The 20,098-nt window shown below is 36.9% G+C and overlaps 1 protein-coding gene across 1 annotated transcript; it reads right to left on the bottom strand.

Annotated features, from left to right (window-relative positions):
- Positions 1 to 10,294: 10,294 nt before the first annotated feature.
- Positions 10,295 to 17,424, bottom strand: LOC111191701 (sarcoplasmic/endoplasmic reticulum calcium ATPase regulator DWORF-like). Its single transcript, XM_022667311.2, has 3 exons — positions 17,152 to 17,424; positions 15,082 to 15,179; positions 10,295 to 11,298 (listed from the first exon to the last, which is right to left on the bottom strand). The coding sequence occupies exons 1-2, from the start codon at positions 17,162 to 17,164 to the stop codon at positions 15,082 to 15,084; spliced, it is 111 nt and encodes a 36-aa protein (XP_022523032.2). The 5' UTR covers positions 17,165 to 17,424; the 3' UTR covers positions 10,295 to 11,298.
- Between the last annotated feature and the right edge of the window lie 2,674 nt (positions 17,425 to 20,098).

Raw genomic sequence — 20,098 nt, 5'->3', positions numbered from 1 at the left:
AAATTTTTCGTAAAAAAAAAAAACATAATTTAAACACACAACTGTCCCTTACACTATGCCAAAATTTGGTCTGTATCCTCTGCTAAGACGCTCAAAGCGCTGCGCCTTTAAGATATCAATGCTCGAAACTCAGAGCGCACCTTGCTCCTAAAGAGAATGGCAAGTGAATGGTTAATTGGTTCATTTTTATGTTACGCCCAAAACACAACAGAATTAATACTTGCCTTTTGCATGTTTCGAGCTGTGCAAGGCATGCTTTTTGTATCCTTACGATACCAAAGAAATACGGATATGCACTAAATCCAGCTGTGTGATGCACATTTTATGGAACGCCTATAAATCGCTAATATAAAACCCAAGATATTTTTGCTAGCAATCACAAATGGCTCCCAGAAAATGTGTTTCCCCATTTTTAGGAGCTGGTTTTGCTTGGGAAGGAAGTCTAAGGGTTGACTCCTCTGTAGCCCAATCAGCACCTCTTACCTACACTCCTACAGGCACAGTAATTACACGCCTCTTTCAGAACTGTGCCACTGTGAACCAGCACTCAGCCTCCAACTCTTTAATTTATATATTTGTGCAGTGCATCATTCTGGAGCTCAGCAGGTGTGAGCAGCTGAATGTGAGAGACGGTAAGTTGTGCTAAAAGGGCACCATGACCTGGCTTAGATCCTCTTCCTCTCTTCAAGATCTGGGGCACATGCTGACAGTCCTACATACTCAGCCATCTGGCTGCTTTTCACCTTCTCCTGTGTCAGTAATATGGCCAGTGATTGGTTATAAAAGTTCGTCAGGCACCAATCATTCGTCTTTAATTACCATTTTTACAGTGGAAATTTGTGGAAACATTAATTCAAAAATGTTGCGTAAAGCGTGTAAAATAATGTGCTAAATGTAAAATAAATGCAAATAAAAACATTCACAGTAGAAAAGAGTTTAGATTCTCTGCCTGAGCCTGACCCGATGCCTGACCCAAACTTGGGCAGAGATTTCCCCTCACTTTCCTCGGGCCAGGTCGAGTTAGGCTCAAGAAAATGGTCTGTGATGTATGCTATTTTTATTTTATACAAAGCTAGGGTGTTATAATCACAATATAGCAAAGTAATCAATCAAACTGTGTTTTAAATAAAGTTGCACAAGTTAGAATGATATAATCACACAGCTCTGGGGTGTGTGCAGCCGTTCCTAATAAACACTAACTACAGTAAGAAAAGAAAAAAAATACTTTAAGAAATGAAGCTCTGTCCATCCGAAACATTAACAAGAACTTAACAAAAATATCTTCAAGTATAGTCTCAAAGACCATCAAAAACATTATGATGAAACTGGCACTCATTAGGACCACGTCTGTTGCACAGGATAAGCTTGTCATAGTTACCAGCTACAGAAAATTCAAGTTAACAGCACCCCAGATAAGAGCCACATACATTTTGGTTGGTTGAACACTTTTAAGTTACTATATGATTCCTTATGTGTTCCTTCATAGTCTGGATGATTTCAGTATGTATTTACAATGTAGGAAAAAACTATAAAATCATTGAATGAAAATGTTTGTCCAAACTTTTGACTGTACTGTAGGGGACCTAACAAAACAGGTATTGGTGAGGACAAGAAGCTCTTCTTTTGACCAGAGCAGTGCAATAATGTTTTTATTTTCACAGGGACTAAAACGTGAGAGCGGTGTGTGCAGGACAGACAGATTGTGAGCAGGGGGGCTTGATCTGAGGATCTGAGAGTGCGGTTAAAGTTTGGGCAGCCTGCCACGCCAGCAGCATGACCTTTCCCAGTCAGCAGTAACAGCAGTGTCCAGGCGCTAATGAGGCTTCTGACGTTTCAGCCTTCCCTTCCCCACTCTTCTCAGAAAGTGAGCGGTACATGCAGCGGGGGTGCAGGGCAGGCAGGGGGCCGTGTCCCAGCGCTGGAAAACTGTCCAAAACTCACCTCCACACCTTCCCTGCTCCTTTTCTCTTACAATTTGCCTTGACGTGACCCCTGCCACGGATCGACCCCTGGGTGACCCCCTGCAGTGCCGCGGTACTGGCATGTGGTGGCACAAAGCCACGGTATGTCTGGAAGGCCGAGCAGAGCGGACCGCCGTCCACAGCTCACTGCGTTCTGCGAATCACGGCAATCTGTAATCCGTCAGACACACATATATACACACACATAAATACACACGCACAAAAGAAACACTCAGCGCTTCTACTTAGCCATCCACACACACACATTCTGTCACACTCATCACCTTCCTTACAAGCATACACACATATATTTACCCCCCAAGCCGCACATACGCACACAGAATATACCACACACACTTCCACTACTTGTTTCTGCTCTTAAAACTGCTTATATAACTGCTTTTACCACTATAACTATTACTGTTTCTTGATACAAACAGAGAATTTCTATAAAAGAGTTATACCCACTCAAAAATCTCTTCTGGGTTCGTCGGGCCCCCAGAGTGCGCTCCCGAGTGAGTCCAAAATAAATGGGTTTATATGGAGCATAGTTTATAAATGTGTGCTAATTTTCATACTAAAAAAATGCACACATTTTCTCAAACATGTGCCGTCAACTTTGCTACTGTAACGACAGGAAAAGTATGCTTTGTGAGGCTCGAAACAAGCAAAAGGCAAGCACCAATTCTCTTAATTAATCATAGGTGTGTTTTGGGCGTAACATGCAATAAACCAATCACCGTGTCACCCGCCATCCCCATTAAGAGCCAGGTGTGCTATGACTTTGGCGACTTGCTATCTTTAAAGTGCAGCACTTCTGCGCTTCTCAGCAAAGGAAACTGTCCTAGGATGCAAACCCAGCTTTCTGACACTTTGCCCTTTACTGTGACCAAAATCCTTTGGTAACCTTCAGATTTCATGATGCCTTGCACACTGACAGGGTACGGAGTACCCAGAGGAAGCAAAACAACCCCAAACATCGTTAAGCCTTCACCATATTTGACTGTAGGTACTGTGTTGGTTTCTTTATACAGTAAGCAGCAGAATGATATTTCTAATTTTTATCCCTTTTTCTACCAATTTACACTAGTCATGTCCCAACACCAGGAGGAAGACTAGCACATGCCTCCTCCGATACATGTGAAGTCAGACTCCGCCTCTTTTCAAACTGCAGCTGATGCAGCAATGCCGAGTAGCATCACAGTGCAGCGACTCGGTTCCGATACAACAGCTCACAGATGCCTTGTGCTAATCAACATCATCCTTTGGAGAGATGTGGGAAGAGAGCGCCATCTACCCACCCAGAGAGGGCAAGGCCAATTGTGCTCTCTCAGGACTCCGGTAGCTTATGGCAAGCTGCATGAACAGGATACAAACCAGCAATGTCCTGATCATAGTGGCTGTGTCTTAGTCCACTGGACCACTCAGAGCCCTTGGATAATTCATTTCAACCATTTTTTTTTTGCTTGGCCTCATCTGTCCTTCTGACATTTTCCCAGAAGGATTTCTTACTCGCGTACATTTTGGGTTAGTTTCGGGTGTGATTCTTATATTGCTCACACAAGCATCACATGCTTAAAACAAAGTTTATTCACCCACAATTTTAACAATGTGCCAGTATGCCGTTTGTGTGAAATAATGTATTTTTTTTGGGTTGTACCAATACACACAAAGGAAATAAACAGGTGTATAGCACAATATGTGCAACTGCAATCATTTTCTGGGAGAAAAACCTCCAACATTTTTGACCAGGACTGTTTACTATGTGAGAAATTACTGGTTACATTACCAGATGGTATTTTGGCGTTTGTTCCTCACAGGTACCTAAGAAAGTTTCCTCAACCCAGGCAACCTACAGAAGCAGAACACTATTCCAGCTGTGCTTTCTTGTGGTTTGGAGGAGGACTGCATGCACCTTAGTGAAATTTGTAGAACACAACTCAAGCAGAAGACTCTTCAAAATTTCCAGGCCGGAGGGCTGCTGTCGTCAAATCCACCATCCATAACTGTTGACCTAGATTAGTCTGTGGAATAGAGAAACTGTGGAGATTTACAGGTGAGAATGTTCCTGATCTGATATGGAATTTACACCGGAGGACATTCTCCTAACTGCCAAATCATTAGCACTTCTACAGACATTAAAACCCATCTAGAAACTCTATATCCCATCAGGCTTAATGATCTGTCCCACATAGAAGAGAGAACACTCCATGCTTCTGGGTCAGCTTACTGCATTCCTCAAACATTTGTGGGCAAAATTACGCAAAATAAAAGTGGTTAAACCTGGAGGGCTGATCATAAACTGCTGCAGATATAGATTTCGTACTGAACCAACACTTACACAATGCTCACACTCAAAACACTGGGGTGTTCAAGACTGTTCATTAAGATCTATGGGCCAGTAAGCCGTGCCAGATGTTTCTTTAAACCCTGCCTGGTTAAGTGGCTGAGCACTGCTCTGTTCCTAGGTGTTGGAGAAATCTGTGGGCTTTAAGGTTGCCTGGAATTAGCAGGTAATTGTGCTTGTGGTTAAATGTGGCTTTGCACCTGGAGAGCTCTCAAATATTCAAATGTCAGGGTGTGCTTTTAAGAGAAAGACCAACAGGGCTGGGAATACTTGGGAGACAGGACCTCTTATGAGTGCCATATGTCTATAGCTGGCAGTTGCAAACAATTTCATTTCAATTCTTTGTAGGTCCAGGTCTTTTTTTTTTACGCAATAAATAAATTAGATTTCTAAGAATGAACACATCGCGATTCCCAGCCCTTGGTAAAAGAATGCATGTGGGGTAAATCATTAAAATACAGAAAACAGCATTGGCAAATATTTTCTGTCTTAAATGCCTGTGGTTTCTGCAAATGAGCCAGCAAACAGCAATATGATGGTGCCACATGAAATGATTGCATCCTTAAAGATGTTGGCCAATTCTGAACACACTTCAAACCCTATTATTTTAAATTTACAAGAAATGTACAAGCCAAAGATCTGGTTTTCCTCACAGCCCTGTAGATGGCTCAGTTCTGAGAGGTCAAACCCTTCAGGACTTAATTGACTCATGAAAAGTGATACTCGTTCCAAAACGTAGAGGGGAAGGGAATTAAAATCCTAGAAGTACTGGAGGCACAGGATGGGGGATGGATATATGACGTACAGTATATTTCAGCCTAAGATTACGTAAAAACAAATGTTTACGCTTATAAATAGCATTAATTATTGGGAATAGCAATTGAATAGCATTTGCTGACATCAATCCTAAATCTAAAGCCAAGACTCAGACATCCAGGTACTCGTAAGATTACAAATAAAAACTAAAGAGACATGTGCTCTTCTGTCTACTGTATAGTGATGGAAGAGTATATTTGCATGAGAATAGGATAGGTTTGCCTTCCAAATTGGGGAGAACATGGGTTAAAATTAGAAAGAAAAAAATGTTTGTTTGTGCAACTAGGAACGGACGTGTGGGCTGGTGTATATCAAACACTTTCAGATGTTTTGTCATGAATTACATCAAATGATGGGGTTAATATGGCTGAGAAGATGAACAAACAAATCAAAAAGGCCCATTTAAAATTCACATTGACCTTTAATTGAAAATTATTTTAAATACAGGCTCAGGCTTCGAGGTTACAAATAAGAAGTACATTTCTGGGGCTCCCAGCTCTGTGCAGACTAAGGTGCTGTCACTATTATCTGAGGATCTATGGAATATAATCAAGAGAAAGATGGATGGTCACAAGCCATCAAACCAAGCTGAATTGCTTGAATTTTTGCACCAGGAGTAAAGGCATAAAGTTATCCAAAAGCAGTGTGTAAGACTGGTGGAGGGGAACATGCCAAGATACATGAAAACTATAATTAAAAACCAGGGTTATTCCACCAAATAATGATTTCTGACCTTTTAAAACTTTATTAATTTGAACTTGCTTTCTTTGCATTTTTGAGGTCTGAAAGCTCTGCATCTCTTTTGTTATTTCAGCCATTTCTCATTTTCTGCAAACAAATGCTCTAAATTACAATATTTTTATTTGGAATTTCGGTATATTGAATAAAACAACAATGTTCATTTTACTCAGCAAAATCAGGTCCGGGTCATCAGAAATCGACCCAAAATAGGCTCTACAGAGGGGAACGAAACTCGAAACTAATTGGTCTATGAAATTCAGAGGCAGGACTGGCTTACTAGAACAGTCACAGCTAGTTTAACACTGGTTAAACTGGTGGCTGGAAACATTTTTCTCCTTCTCACCCTTTTGAAAGCTCCGATTCAAAGAGCATTAGAAGTGATGGGGGTTCATATGCAGACGGATCATATAATTGGCTTTCCAATCTAGGAACAAAAGGTTTAATAATATAAAAAAAGTGATAAAAAAGTACACTTCTCGAGTTTGATACAGTATCTCCGTTGGAAAGCCTTCCACGCTGTTAACAGCCTTCCAACATTTAGCACTAAGTAACACCAGGCATGAACTCGAACCTTCATACTACAGAAGCCAGGTTACAAAAGCCTGTTCGCCTTCACCTTTCTGGAGACCTCACATGGTGAATCTCACACCCACACCACCCCAAACAAGCTCATCTTACAGAAACGCTAATTGCCAAAAGAGGCTAGCGATTCCTCTGTTGCCATAGCAACAGCATCCTTCCTAGCACCTGATGTTTGGGAAGTGTCTGGCTCTCCACGCAACCTTTCACTGCTCCTCTCCCCATGCACTCACGACACCGAGCAGCGAGCACTTCACATCAACAACAGTACTCAAAAAGAGTGAGAGCGAGCGGCTGAGAGAGAGAGAGAGAGAGAAAGGGAGAGAGAGAGAGAGACATCAGTGTACTTGCATTGTTCAGGGCCAATCCACGCTTGAGGAGTTTGTTTTGGCGGAACAGTAACTTCCCTTAATAAATCTGAGATACACTTGAAACAGAGCTCATACAAGCAGAGATAATGAGACTAAGGCGTGAGAAATCAATTTTATAGTCCTTTAACATGCACACGGTCATCCACTCTAGCAAATGTTTGACTGATATTTAGCAAATACACTCTGAAAAAAAACGACGCACTAGTTTTACTTACTGCTACCTCATTTTTAAGTGTACCTCACAAAGCTTTTTTGATCATTTTAAAATTAGTCAACATTAATGACGCCGCTGCCCACAGAACACTGACCTCATGATGCTGCTCACTAGAAATTACTGATTAATGGATTTTTATCAGTCCAGCAGTGACACAGAGGTGTTTAAGAACTGTAGCAGCACTGCCGTGTCTGATCCGTACTCGTACCAGCATAACACACACTACTAACACACCACCACCACGTCAGTGCAGTCAATGCAGTGCTGAGAATTAATGACCCACCAGCCAAATAATACCTGCTCTGCGGTGGCCCTGAAGGATAAAAGAAGGACAATAAAGTATGCAGAGAAACAGAAAGAAGAAGATGAAATATATTTATACAGCCCTAAAAAAATAGGAGACCACTTCAGTTTCTGAATCACTTTCACTGATTTTGATATTTATAGGTGTATGTTTGAGTAAAATGAACATTGTTGTTGTATTCTATACACCACAGACAACATTTCTTCCAAATTCCAAATAAAAATAATGTCATTTAGAGCATTTACTTGCAGAAAATGAGAAATGGCTAAAATAACAAAAAAGATGCAGAACTTTCAGACCTCAAATAATGCAAATGAAACAAGTTCATATTCATAAAGTTTTAAAAGGTCAGAAATCAATATTTGGTGGAATTACCCTGGTTTTTAATCACAGTTTTCATGCATCTTGGCATGTTCTCCTCCACCAGTCTTACACACTGCTTTTGGATAACTTTATGCCTTTACTCCTGGTGCAAGAATTCAAGCAGTTCAGTTTGGTTTGATGGCTTGTGATCATCCATCTTCCTCTTGATTATATTCCAGAGGTTTTCAATTTGGTAAAATCAAAGAAACTCATCCCTTTTAAGTGGTCTCTTTTTTTCCAGAGCTGTATATATGATGAAAAAATCTTTGTGGTCTCAACCACTCTGCCTTGATTTGAACTTGACTACTAAAATATTGGTCCTGACTCTAGTGGTCTTGACCACAACACTCACAAACACAATAGAAGTAATAAGAAATAGGAAATCCACAAATGGAAATGCATTTGAAATGGAGCTCATACAATCATAGATAATGAGGCAGAGGCCTGAGGCAGCTCTGATAAATCAATTTGATTACCCTATCCCATGCACACAGTAATCTACTGTAGCAAAAGTTTGATTTATCACCTTAAAACTCAGAAATTCAGCCTGCTGCCAAAATAAGCCACCCGCCGACATGGACATTCATTAGGGTGCCGATACTAAAGGTGCAGTAACATGTTGCCAATTAGGCCTAGTCTATTCCAGCACTAATGCAGGTGGCAGCTGCCTCGTCTCAGTCGTCTCAGAGCGATTTCCCTCTGGTAACTTGAGAAAACAGGTAGATTTTTGCTGTTTTCGATGACGCACAGGGGCGGGAGCACGTGCTGTGTTTAGCAATATAAAAAGAGCTCATTTACAGGTGGTAGACTTTTGAGTCTTCTTCTTAGCAGTCATTTTTCTGTGGTGGGTGCAGGCAGACAGTGCAATAAGGTGAGTTTTGATGGTGAGATTGCCTTTTGTGTTGCAGCATACTTGTTTTTAAATCGCAGACAAACACTGCAAACACTGTGTAACAATATGTTTTTTTTATTTAGTCGAAATTACTCTAAATTAACACATTATTACAAACACAGAGGAATATTAACCTCTTTCAACATTTTATACAGTTTCCTTTGATGGATGGGTGGGTGGATGGGTTATTGCCTGCAGTCTGCAGTGCAGCCTGGTTAAAGATTTTTAAAAGTAGGTATTTAAACTATCAATTTAGCTATTTAAGAAAAGCAAGCTATTTAAAGATGTCTACTTGGGATAACCCTGCCCCTTTAAGAAAGTAAACTTTGACATCACAACCTTAACACAGTTTTATGTTTAAGAGACTGAAAACACTGGCTGCCGAATGTTCAGCAATAAATAATAATAAAAATGTCACTTATTATTTCTCAGATTCTCTCCATACATAGTGTCGTGGTAAACTATCACGGTAATTAAAATAATTTTGCGAAATCAAAATGCATCTTTGAAATTGAACAAGGTCATCATGAGGAATTTACAATATTTACAAATCTAGGTCAATCACACTTTCATCAAATGTGAATCTGCGCTAAAATTGGCCACCCTGTAGTGCAGTTTACCATAACAGGGAGGACATAAGCATGACAGAAAATAAAACGTAAGAATGAAAAGGTCAAAAAAAAGTTATAAAGCTGTAAAATATGATTTTTGTGTAGTCTGATGTTTTATAAATTTAAGGAATAGTCAAATTAATTTTAATGATCGCCAAAAGGCACAGTATTTAGTAAAATGATCCAGTGGAGTGCATGCATCCAGTGCCTGATCTTCCAACGACAGGTTAAGGTCTGAAGGTTCTCAAGAGGTTGATTGGTTTTGTGGTCTTTCTCTGCATGTAATTTTATGTGACACTGAATGGGCCCAAAGTGCTTATAGGCTTGTGTGGGGATGTATATTAATCAGTGTTGGCTGCTGACAGTAAAAATAGAAGAGAAATAGAGATGGGTCAAAGAGGACAACAAGGAGGAGACTTATTCAATAGCAAGCACGTCAATATAACTGATTCCTAATAACACAGGAAAAGACAGAGTGGACTAGTGCATTAGTGGACTAGACTGTTAGTGCCTCTATGTTATGCGTGATCGAAATTACAAACAATAGTGTAGTAGTAGTAGTAGTAGTAGTAGTAGTAGTAGTAGTAGTAGTAGTAGTAGTAGTAGTGTAGAAGTACTCAAGTCTGGTCTTGGTCTATAATTGGTGTATAATTATTGATAATACTAATAAAGTTATACATTATTTTCTTTCTGTTTTATTCATTATTTTATTTCTGTTTCTTCTTAATATATTTATATGATAAAAAAACCTAATCAAAGTCTCAGTCTTGACTTGGACTCAACATATCCTGATCTTAGATCTTTGGAAGTACAACTATAAAATTCATCATTGTTTTAATTGAGATTTAAACTAAGTTTCAGTTTATAGGAGTAGATCATGGAAAATGTCTATTTGACCAAATGGTAACTTCATAACTAACTACATAAATGATTGAATAACATCTACATCTGTTTTGTATTTTTTATATTCATGTTCATTATTTACAGTACCGTTTATTCTGTACCATTAGCATAACAGATAAACATGGCATTTTATTTTTGCATGAGAAACTTCTGAATGATGACAAAAATAATATCCCAAAACCTCCAAATATTTATTCAGAAATCAATTAAACAACTGAGACAATATCAATTAGAGTTGTTCATATAAATTCCATAATAGTTGTTACTGATAGGCCGCAGTGGTTACAACAAAACTAAGAGCCATTTCTTCAGTATTGTTTGGTAGTTTGTAATTCCATCATCAAATATTTATTGACATAGCTGTATTAAAATGTCTGAAATAAATGTTGTTATTAATATTAAACAGGGTTGGGTCAATGTACAGCATGTTTAATTTTACAGGTTTAAAAAAACATAAAGCTGTATTCAAAAACTAAAATTATTTGTAGATTGTTAAACATTAAAAGTGAAATAAAATGAATATTAAGAACATTTTTTCATACTCAAACTGTATGCAAAAAGATAATCATAGTGTTCACTTGTAATACATTTTACAGTGCATTACTTTTTAACAGTTAACTTCACATTGTTAAAGTTAGAAATTATTTTACATAAAATTACAAAAATATATAGTAAAACTGGAAGTGTTTTCAAACCTTTCCACAGCAATATACAATTCTAGCTTTATAGTATATAAATAAAGTTCTGCTGGTAGTATAAACAGTGTGTTGGGGATTGCTGGATAGAATAAATGATTAATGGATTAGTGAATTCTGAGATGCGCAGTGATTAACATGTTTGTGTTAGGTACTGTAGCTCTTTCTGAGATTACACAGCTTTTTCCTCTCTTACGATAATGGGGACAGGAAATATCATTGACATTTACTGTGGTATGCAAATGAGTCATTTTCTGTTATTATGGCCCCATTTATACAAAGAAAAAAACATCTACTAATGAAAAACAATAAATACAGGTATCCATGACAGACAGTTATGCTGGATCAACATTATGATGTTTTCCTGTGTACTAAAAGCTTTGGAGAATCAATTTAGGCTTTTTGTAGAAAGTGGCCTGGTACCTGATTACCTTTATAATAATACTTTTACATAATATATGAGATGCATTAAAGTCTTGATCAGGATCTTCTGCTTCCTCCCTGTAGACAGAAGAGAACAGAAAGGACATTTGTTACATGTATAAAGTTTACATGCATTTATAAAGCATTATAAACATGGTATACATATGCAGTATCTTACACGTCTGGGTAAAAATCATCTGTCACTATTAATATATTCCTATGATGGACATCTGTCACTTGATGTAGAGTGTACAACAACACATTATAATATATGCTAAAGTAATTTAAGCATTTATAATATTTAACATAACTACTTAAATACGTACAGAAAAAATACTTTAATAAATGTAGATCAATCAATCCAAAACATTTCAAGAACATTCAGTGCATTCGCAAAGACCATCAATAACATTATGATGAAACTGGCTCTCATCAGGACCTCCCCAGAAAAGGAAGAGCAAGAATGCGACCTCTGTTGCACAGAAGTTGCACAGAAGTTCATCAGAGTTACCAGCAAGTTAACAGCACCCCATATAAGAGCACCTAAATACTTTGGTTATTTGGTTTGTTTAACACTCACAAGTTACTACATGATCCCTTATGTGTTTCTTCATAGTCTGGATAACTTCAGCATTCTTTTAACATAAATATTAAAAATAAAAACATTAAATGAGAAGGTGTCTCCAAACCTTTGACTGGTACTTTTGTAATGTACAATTTAGTACATTATAAATGCATTCGTAATGCATTAAGAATACAGGCTTCATAGGAACTGTTACCTATTTTTTGCACATTAGCTGAGACCTGCAGTGGTGGCTCAGGTCAGAGGTCACTCTCAGCACACGCTGGTCTCTGTTCTGGAAGCTCAGTGGTTAATTCCCTGTTCAGCTCAGCTCTGAGAGATAACAGGGCTGAACTGCTGCAATTGAACAGCTGAGTGAGGCACTTAACCTAAAAATAACTCATACCGGACTGACCTTGTGTTTTAACCTGTGAGGAAAACATGTCACCATCAAAACACGAGCTCAAAATCTGAGTGGGTGCCGTTCCAGTGGGGCGCAAATTTCCATCTAATTTACATTTCCACTTCCATGTTTTTTCGCCTTTTTGAGAAAAGTGCTCTGCTGCTGTCACTGTACTTTCACTGTGATCAACATAACAGATTAAAAACTCCAAACAAACTTTTTCCTTTTTATCAAAGAAAAAAAAATTGAATTCAACACAATTTATTATAAATGTTTTTTTTTTGTAATGTTGCATATTATCACTAAACATTGTATTGTTTTAAACAGCAGAATTCCCAGTTAAATATTAATGCTATTGGTTTGTCAATTAACAAGGAGAGTGTTAAAATGTAATGCCCACAGTGTAAATTTAACACAAATAGTATTGATTTAACACTGAAAATGTACCAATTCCTTTTAGACCATTACTACTCATCTACTTATTATTATTATTATCTGGAAATACAATAGAGAGCATGATGAAATAGCAAAAAAATAAATAAATAAACAGAAGGCTTGGTTGCAAAAATATGTTGTTTGAAATCAGTTAACCCTTTAACAGGCCCTTACTCATATATGGTATATAAGTGTAGGTGACACAAAAACCCTTGTCTCTGCAGTAAAATAAGTAATTTTACATTCTAAAAAACTTTTGAAAGTTCTACAGTACACTTGGGGAAGCTACCTGTTTATTTTCTACTCAACTATTAAATACCAGACAAACATAAAAACTAGACGCAGACACAGCGAAACGAAAGGTTTTGGGGAAATGAAATGTTTAATATGTCTTGATGAAAATATTGATTTTAAAATGAAATTCAGGAAAGCGCATGTTTTCTGGCTTTTAATTAATTATATTTTCACTATTGCAGATTTCAATTTTGTACAATATTTTCTATTACAATTACAATTAAGATTTTCAATAATATTTCTTATTAAATATGAAACCCTTTAGTGTAATGATTGAATAGAAATCTTTAAGATATAGGCATGTGATATTAGGTGAAAAAAAAAAGAAGTTTATATTGTGGACAATCTCTTCTGTTGTCCTGCGTGTTCTTCGTTGATTCAAATAAAATGCAGACACGGAGAATCAGGATGAACAGTGAACTTACAATTTTATTACAGACCGGTCTGGAGAAAGATTTTACAGGCATGCAAACACATAATGTATTGACTCCCCAAATCTTTCTGACCTCGTGCTCATCTGACTCGACTTTTATATTAAAAAATGAAGGCATGATTCAGCATTTCTCGGACTTGTTGTTTCTGAAACCCGCATTTCTTGGACCTGGGATTTTGATCTTCGCTGCGATCTTCGCACATTTCTCCGAACCTGTTATCTCCGAAACCCATCAATTCTAATCTGAGAGCTTAATCTCCGTTTGTCGCGTTCCGAGACTAAAGTGTTAGACTAAGGTTTTAGTCTTGTCGCCTTTCGTCATTGCCAAAGAGGAGCTTAGACTTCTGCACGTTGAGCTTTCATATCGATCTTACTAATTAATGCATGCTTTAGATGTATACTGCTCCTAACAAAATAAGTATAGATTATTGCATAATTAAATGGCGATATGTAATATTTATTGCAAGATTTTGGTTCATTATGCTATAGAGCTAAACATTCAGAAAATGTGTAAGTATGATTTGTGCTCTGCTCAGCCGAATGACTCATGACTCACTTGAGTACGGAAAACAAAAAGGGGAAGTGAGCCTCGAGTCTGCTAATGAGTCTGCTAAATTTCCCCTCAGATGAGACGGCCTATGATTGACCCCTAAGTTCATCAGTTCAGACAAACACTAACATATATGGATATAATTCATAAAAATGCTGATCATCTATGGATATAAGTATCGATGTAAGTGATGCTTTTAAATGATCTAAGTATGGATATTAGTGATGCTTTTAAATGCTGAAGCTCAATATCTATGTACTTTCAAACAGTGGATCCATGCCCTGGTTATATGATTTAAGCTGTTGATTATATGTGTAAAGATGATTATATGTTTAAAACTGTTATCTTAAAGCCAGATATCCAACAATATAAATAAGTTTTCAGGAACATTCTGCAAACACAACCTTTTCAGTACAGTAAGGTTAGCAAAATAACCTTCCCAAAACTAGAAATTAAAAACAACGATACTAGGGATGAGCCATATTGTATTGTACGCAATAATATCGCCAACATTCTTTAATATCATGAATGAAATTATACCCTGAAATATCATGCCATATCACCCACCCCTAACTATCACATCAGGTTACTACTTTTTTGCTGTTTTTAACAAAAAGAAATCCACACTGTTCTCATTCCCCCATTATATATCTACTAGAGGCAGATAATATCTGTCCAGATGAATTTATTTTACTTTAATTCTGGATACATGGAGATATATGGAGTGCATTACTAGTATCATAACATTCTGAATCAAACTGATAAAGTACTTGCTTATTTAATATCTCAATTATTATCTCATATCATATGCACTAATAAGATTTAATTTTCATTTTGTTGCAGTAGTGTATTCTTTTTTTAAATTTTATTTAATAATATCACCAAGAGTGTTGTTATCGCAAAAACACCATGAAATATCATGAAATTACTTTAGGGCAATATCGCCCACCCCTAATTGATACAGCTGATACATAATCACACCAATCAAAAATTTTAGTGCATGAAATAAAATATTTTTACATAATAAATAATCAAAGCATTTATTTAAACACAGAATAGAATATTTGAAATGAAATATTAGGTCTAAAAATCATGTTGTAATTTGTTTAAATAATATTTGATCTTAATGTTATGATTGCACATATTATATGCATTCTATTTAAAAATAAAGTGTGTTCACTAACCTAGAAAAAGACGAAGTAGAGGACCACCACACAGCCCACGATCCAGCCCACTACCAGCAGCACAGGCAGCAGCAAAGTGGGGGACTCCTCAGCAGCAGCTACATGTGGAAAATACAGTTTAAATGTAGGTAAAAAAAAATATATATATGCAAGCAGGCAAAGTAAGATTACTGAGTTGGCCTTTTACAGCTTTTGCAGTATATTCAATATGATAAATATTACAATGTAATTTTAATTAGTTTTGTATAAGTCTTTGACTAAAATGTTTTACTCAATTTAATCATTTATTTATTGTTAGATTTAGTCTAGTTTTTGTGAAAAAAAGTACAATCAAAAATATGTATTACATATTTTACAGTTTTCCCTTTTTTAGAATTTGAGATTATTTATTGCTAATGTTTATTTAAAAAAAAACGTTTTGTTACATTGTAAATTCTGCTAACAAAAAAAAAAGATTTAAAGCAACTAATCTGTAAAAATAATGAAACAATTAAAGCTAAATTTGTGAAATTACACATTTTACCACAGTACAGATTTATACTAACATTACTGGCTTTCAGTAGCCTAGCCATTCATTACTTAACAGCTATATTTCTGAAACTCATTCAGTCTAGTAACAGCAGTGTTTATCTGGTGTATACAGTTACTGGTTATCTGTTGGTTTACAGTACTTTACATAGACAACAATCTCTGTTTACATGTAGCTACACAGTTAAAATAATCTTCTGTACTTAGCTAGTAAAATATTCAGCACAATAAACCCTCCTAACTGTTAACACTTTTAACCCAAAGTAAACTCTGTGTTAACAGAGACAGGGGAGATGTTTTTTCCTCAGGGTTTTGTAACAGGAACAGTGAGGGTTAGGAAAAAGACAGACTAGCCGGCTAAGCTAACTAACAGAGCTATGTGCAAAACCTGCCTCCACAAAACTAAAGGAAACCTTAGCTTACCTTACGTTTTGGTGATGAAAATAAGATTTTTAATCCACATATTTTGCGTTTAGTTCAAGGTTAGCACAGCTGAACAAATCTCATAAATCATTTTTCCTCCAATACATAGAAGTATGCCTATGCTGTATGCCTGTGTGGAGGCTGTGTGGACCAGCTTTGTTCCGGTCACTGGTCAGTAAAAAAATATATTTTAAATAATTGCTTAATTCGTCAGCATTTTAGATTGAAGTTTTTATTTGTTAAAAAATGGAATACATTTTGTCAGTTTTCATTTTCAAGTATTAATTTTTATATTGCTCTCGTTTTGTTTTCACCATGAAAAGTAGCTCGTCAACATTTTTTTTGTCATAGTTGTGAAAAAATGAACACTGCTCTAATGCATTTTAAATTAATTCTAATTAGGCTAACAGTTAAAAAAACTGTTAAAACTAACTGTTAATTACTTGGTTAATCTCCATCCATACAAATATACAGCTCTGGAAAAAAAATAAGAGACCACTTAAAAATGATAAGTTTCTTTAACTTTACCAAATTGAAAACTTCTGGAATATAATCAAGAGGAAGATGGATGATCACGAGCCATCAAAACAAGCTGAACTGCTTGAATTTTTGCAACAGGAGTAAAGGCATAAAGTTATCCAAAAGCAGTGTGTAAGACTGGTGGAGGAGACAATCACAAGATGCATGAAAACTGTGGTTAAAAACCAGGGTAATTCCACCAAATATTGATTTCTGAACTCTTAAAACTAATAAATATATTTATTTTTCTTTGTTTTATTTGAGGTCTAAAATCTCTGCATCTTTGTTGTTATTTCAACCATTTCTCATTTTATGCAAAAAAAAAATCCTCTAAATGGAATTTTATAGTATAAAATAGTTAATAGTATAAAACCACAATGTTCATTTTACTCAAACATATACCTATAAATAACTAAGAGAAACTGATTCAGAAACTGAAGTGGTCTCTTTTTTTCCAGAGCTGTATATCAGCTGTATATAGACACTAATCTTTAAATTAGTTACACTAGGTTTAAAAGGCTTAACTCAGGCTAAACTGCCTCCTGGCAAATGCTACGTTGTAATTGTTTCAAGAAGCCTGATCATGCAGTAATGGCCTACCTTCCGGGAGCATGCTTCTGTGTGGGTCTGTCGAAGAACATGGAGTAGTAAGGGTCCTCAACAGCAATGCATAGCCCTCCAGGCAGCAATGCAGTAAGAGGCTACTAAACACCGTCCCTTACGTCCTCATTTAGCATCCAAAATGTGCCTCACTGTTCAGGAGGAGACGCTATGTCAAATAATCACATGCACACAAACAGTGAGGCCAAGTGGAAAAACCTTGCTCAGGGGAACTGCAGTCTTGAACTAGCCTGTCCATCCACTCTTCTGGAAATACATGGATACAACAAGAATGGATCAGTGTGTGGGTTCTTATTAAACTGTAGGTTTTGAAATGTTGAGCAGGTCTCAACAATGGAGACCTAAATAAGATCAGTCTCTGGAATGGATGCTCTATTGTCACACATATACGTAGATGGTGCGTGTGTGTGTACAGTGTTTGCATGCAATTATGTAGGAGTGTGTATGTGAAAAGCTATGTATGTGCAACTCTCAGTGGGAGCAAGTCCCAGCTGTCAAGAACCCAGAGCTTATCCTCATCCTTCTCCCAGGAGAGGCTCCTCCAGCTGGGCTTCAATCTGTACAGTCTCTCCTTGTCCCCAGTGGGAGGTTTTGTTCGGATAACTTGCAGAGCATGATAGAGCAGAGGCCAGAATATCAACTCAATAACAGAATTAAGAAAGTAAATAGTTTTTGGATGCTAAACAGTAAGGATCCAGCATGTATTTGGCAACCGAAACTACCAAAACAAAAACAATGACTTGTTTCATGTTTAATATCCTATTCCAGAGGTTCCTCTAATGAAGGGACAGGGTACTTTATAAGTAGCAGGAGCAGTTTACTACCATTTTAGAAACTGTCTGATTCAAGCTGAGGGATACAAGCTGTACAGGGCTAGGATAATCACTTTAGAGCTAATTTCACCTTAGTGTTTATTTGTTTACCAAAAAACAAATGTGTGTAAATGTTGGTCATTCAAATAGCACAGCTGAGCTACAATTATGACTGAAATAGCACTGCTAAAGTAAATTAATCTAAATAACACTATTTTTTTTTAAACTTCAGGATAATTGTTGTCAGTAGTTTATAAAATAAAACAGCAATGTTATTTTTTTTCTTAAATGTATACCACTAAACAGTAAAATCAGAGAAACTGATCTTTTTTAAGTATTTTTTTTGGATCTGTATATTTAGGCAATTTAATTTGTTTAGTGTAAAAAAAAATGAAAACATTACCTGTAAAAAAAACATGGATTCAATATTCGAATTTTCAATATTCTAATTGTGGCCAAGTGTTTAATTTTGTTTGTTTTCGTACACCTCTACTAAACAGATCACTGAAATTAAATGTTCCCAAGAGACTAAAAAAATTGCAGAGCAAAGCATGATCTGTCCAACATGTAAAACTCAAAGAGAGAAATTGACAGGTTGAATTAATGTCTCTTAGAAGGTTGGTTTACTGGACAAGAATTACGTTTCACCAAGAACTATACAGAACTGTAAAGCCCGGATATTTTGCATTGAAAGAGACATGTAGTCTAGGACTAGGCTTAACCCCTGTCCGGGAAACTATAGACCAGGGGTTGGCAATTAATTTTGGCCCTGAACCAGCTATTTTCCAAGCCATTATTTGGTGTGCCACAAAAAAAATATTTTTTTGGAAAATAAAGTGTAATCGGATAGAGTGATACAGACTAGTAGCTCTGCAGCCCAGATTGTTGTTGAACCCAATTGCTGAACAGTTGATCTCAAAGCAGGGAAACCCAAGAAGAAAGGAAAAAATAAATAAATGAACACACGTTCCTCATGTGAGATCGAACCCGTGTCGCCAGGGTCGCGGTCCAATACACTACTGCTTTCCTAGCTAGTGAATTGGGACATGACTGGAAAAAAAACACCCTTATAGGGAGCCCAAGAACGGGCCAAAACTAAAGTTACGTGACTAAAGCGTGACAGAGAGACAGGGGAGGAATGTAAACAGAAGCTTGCCAGAGAAGCATTTTACTCTTTATTGTTTTCATTATCGTTTATAATGAAGTTTAAACAACCTTAAAGGTCAGATGTTTCATGCTTGTGGGCCACATCTGGCCGGTGGGCAGCCTATTTCTGACCCCTGCTATAGATTTTATTTTGTATGACTGTAAAAGAAATCAGGTAAATCAGGTAAAAGAACTTGACACTATCCTGAGTCATTCTCCTATCTTGTGCTTCTAAGGGTAACGCTAAATTAAAGTTAGTTCCTCTCACCAAATTGATTCAAGTGGAGATCAGTGGAGAGCCTAGTTAGTGTGTAATTACCTGAGAGAGCACTACAATCAGGAGCCCAATTTTCTGCAAGAGTAGAAGCTACAAAAAAAGAACCAACCCGTCCTCTTCTTTTTCTCCCTCGCTCTTACCTTCCCTATTCAGAGGGGTCCCACTTCATTAACAATGCCGTAGATAGCACACTAGCACAGTATGCTCTGGATCTGAAGCTTCCTTTTAGATGTGAAGGTCGTCTAAGAACTCTTTTGAACCAGATTGCTCCATAAAATGAGCACAAGGTCTCAAGTTGATATTGTAGATGTAGCTGTGATGGTGCTCAGTGTGTTGCGTGTCTCAAAAGAGGGTAAAAGTGTTGAGGACAAAAGAGATTATGAACTCACAGCTGTGGAAAAACAGAGTGATTAACCCTGATGTCACAGATTGGTTAATTTGATTTAATTGTCTTTGTTTCCCTGTGGGTAAAGATTGAGGAGTGCTCTTACTTTCGTGAACAACATACACCCACAATTAGTACATCTAACCCATAAAGCAATTGTTGTACACCAATCTGTTGAAAAATTGGTGAAAAAAATTGCTGCACCCAGTGTTTGATTGCTATTCTGCTATTCTGATGGAAGATAAAAGCTACATGAACAATAAATTAGTGAAAGTTAAGACTGATATGGCCAAATCTTGTTCGTGT

Source organism: Astyanax mexicanus, chromosome 9 (genome assembly GCF_023375975.1).
Source record: "Astyanax mexicanus isolate ESR-SI-001 chromosome 9, AstMex3_surface, whole genome shotgun sequence".
Lineage (NCBI taxonomy): Eukaryota > Metazoa > Chordata > Actinopteri > Characiformes > Acestrorhamphidae > Astyanax > Astyanax mexicanus.
This window is presented reverse-complemented; position numbering and strand designations above follow the sequence as displayed.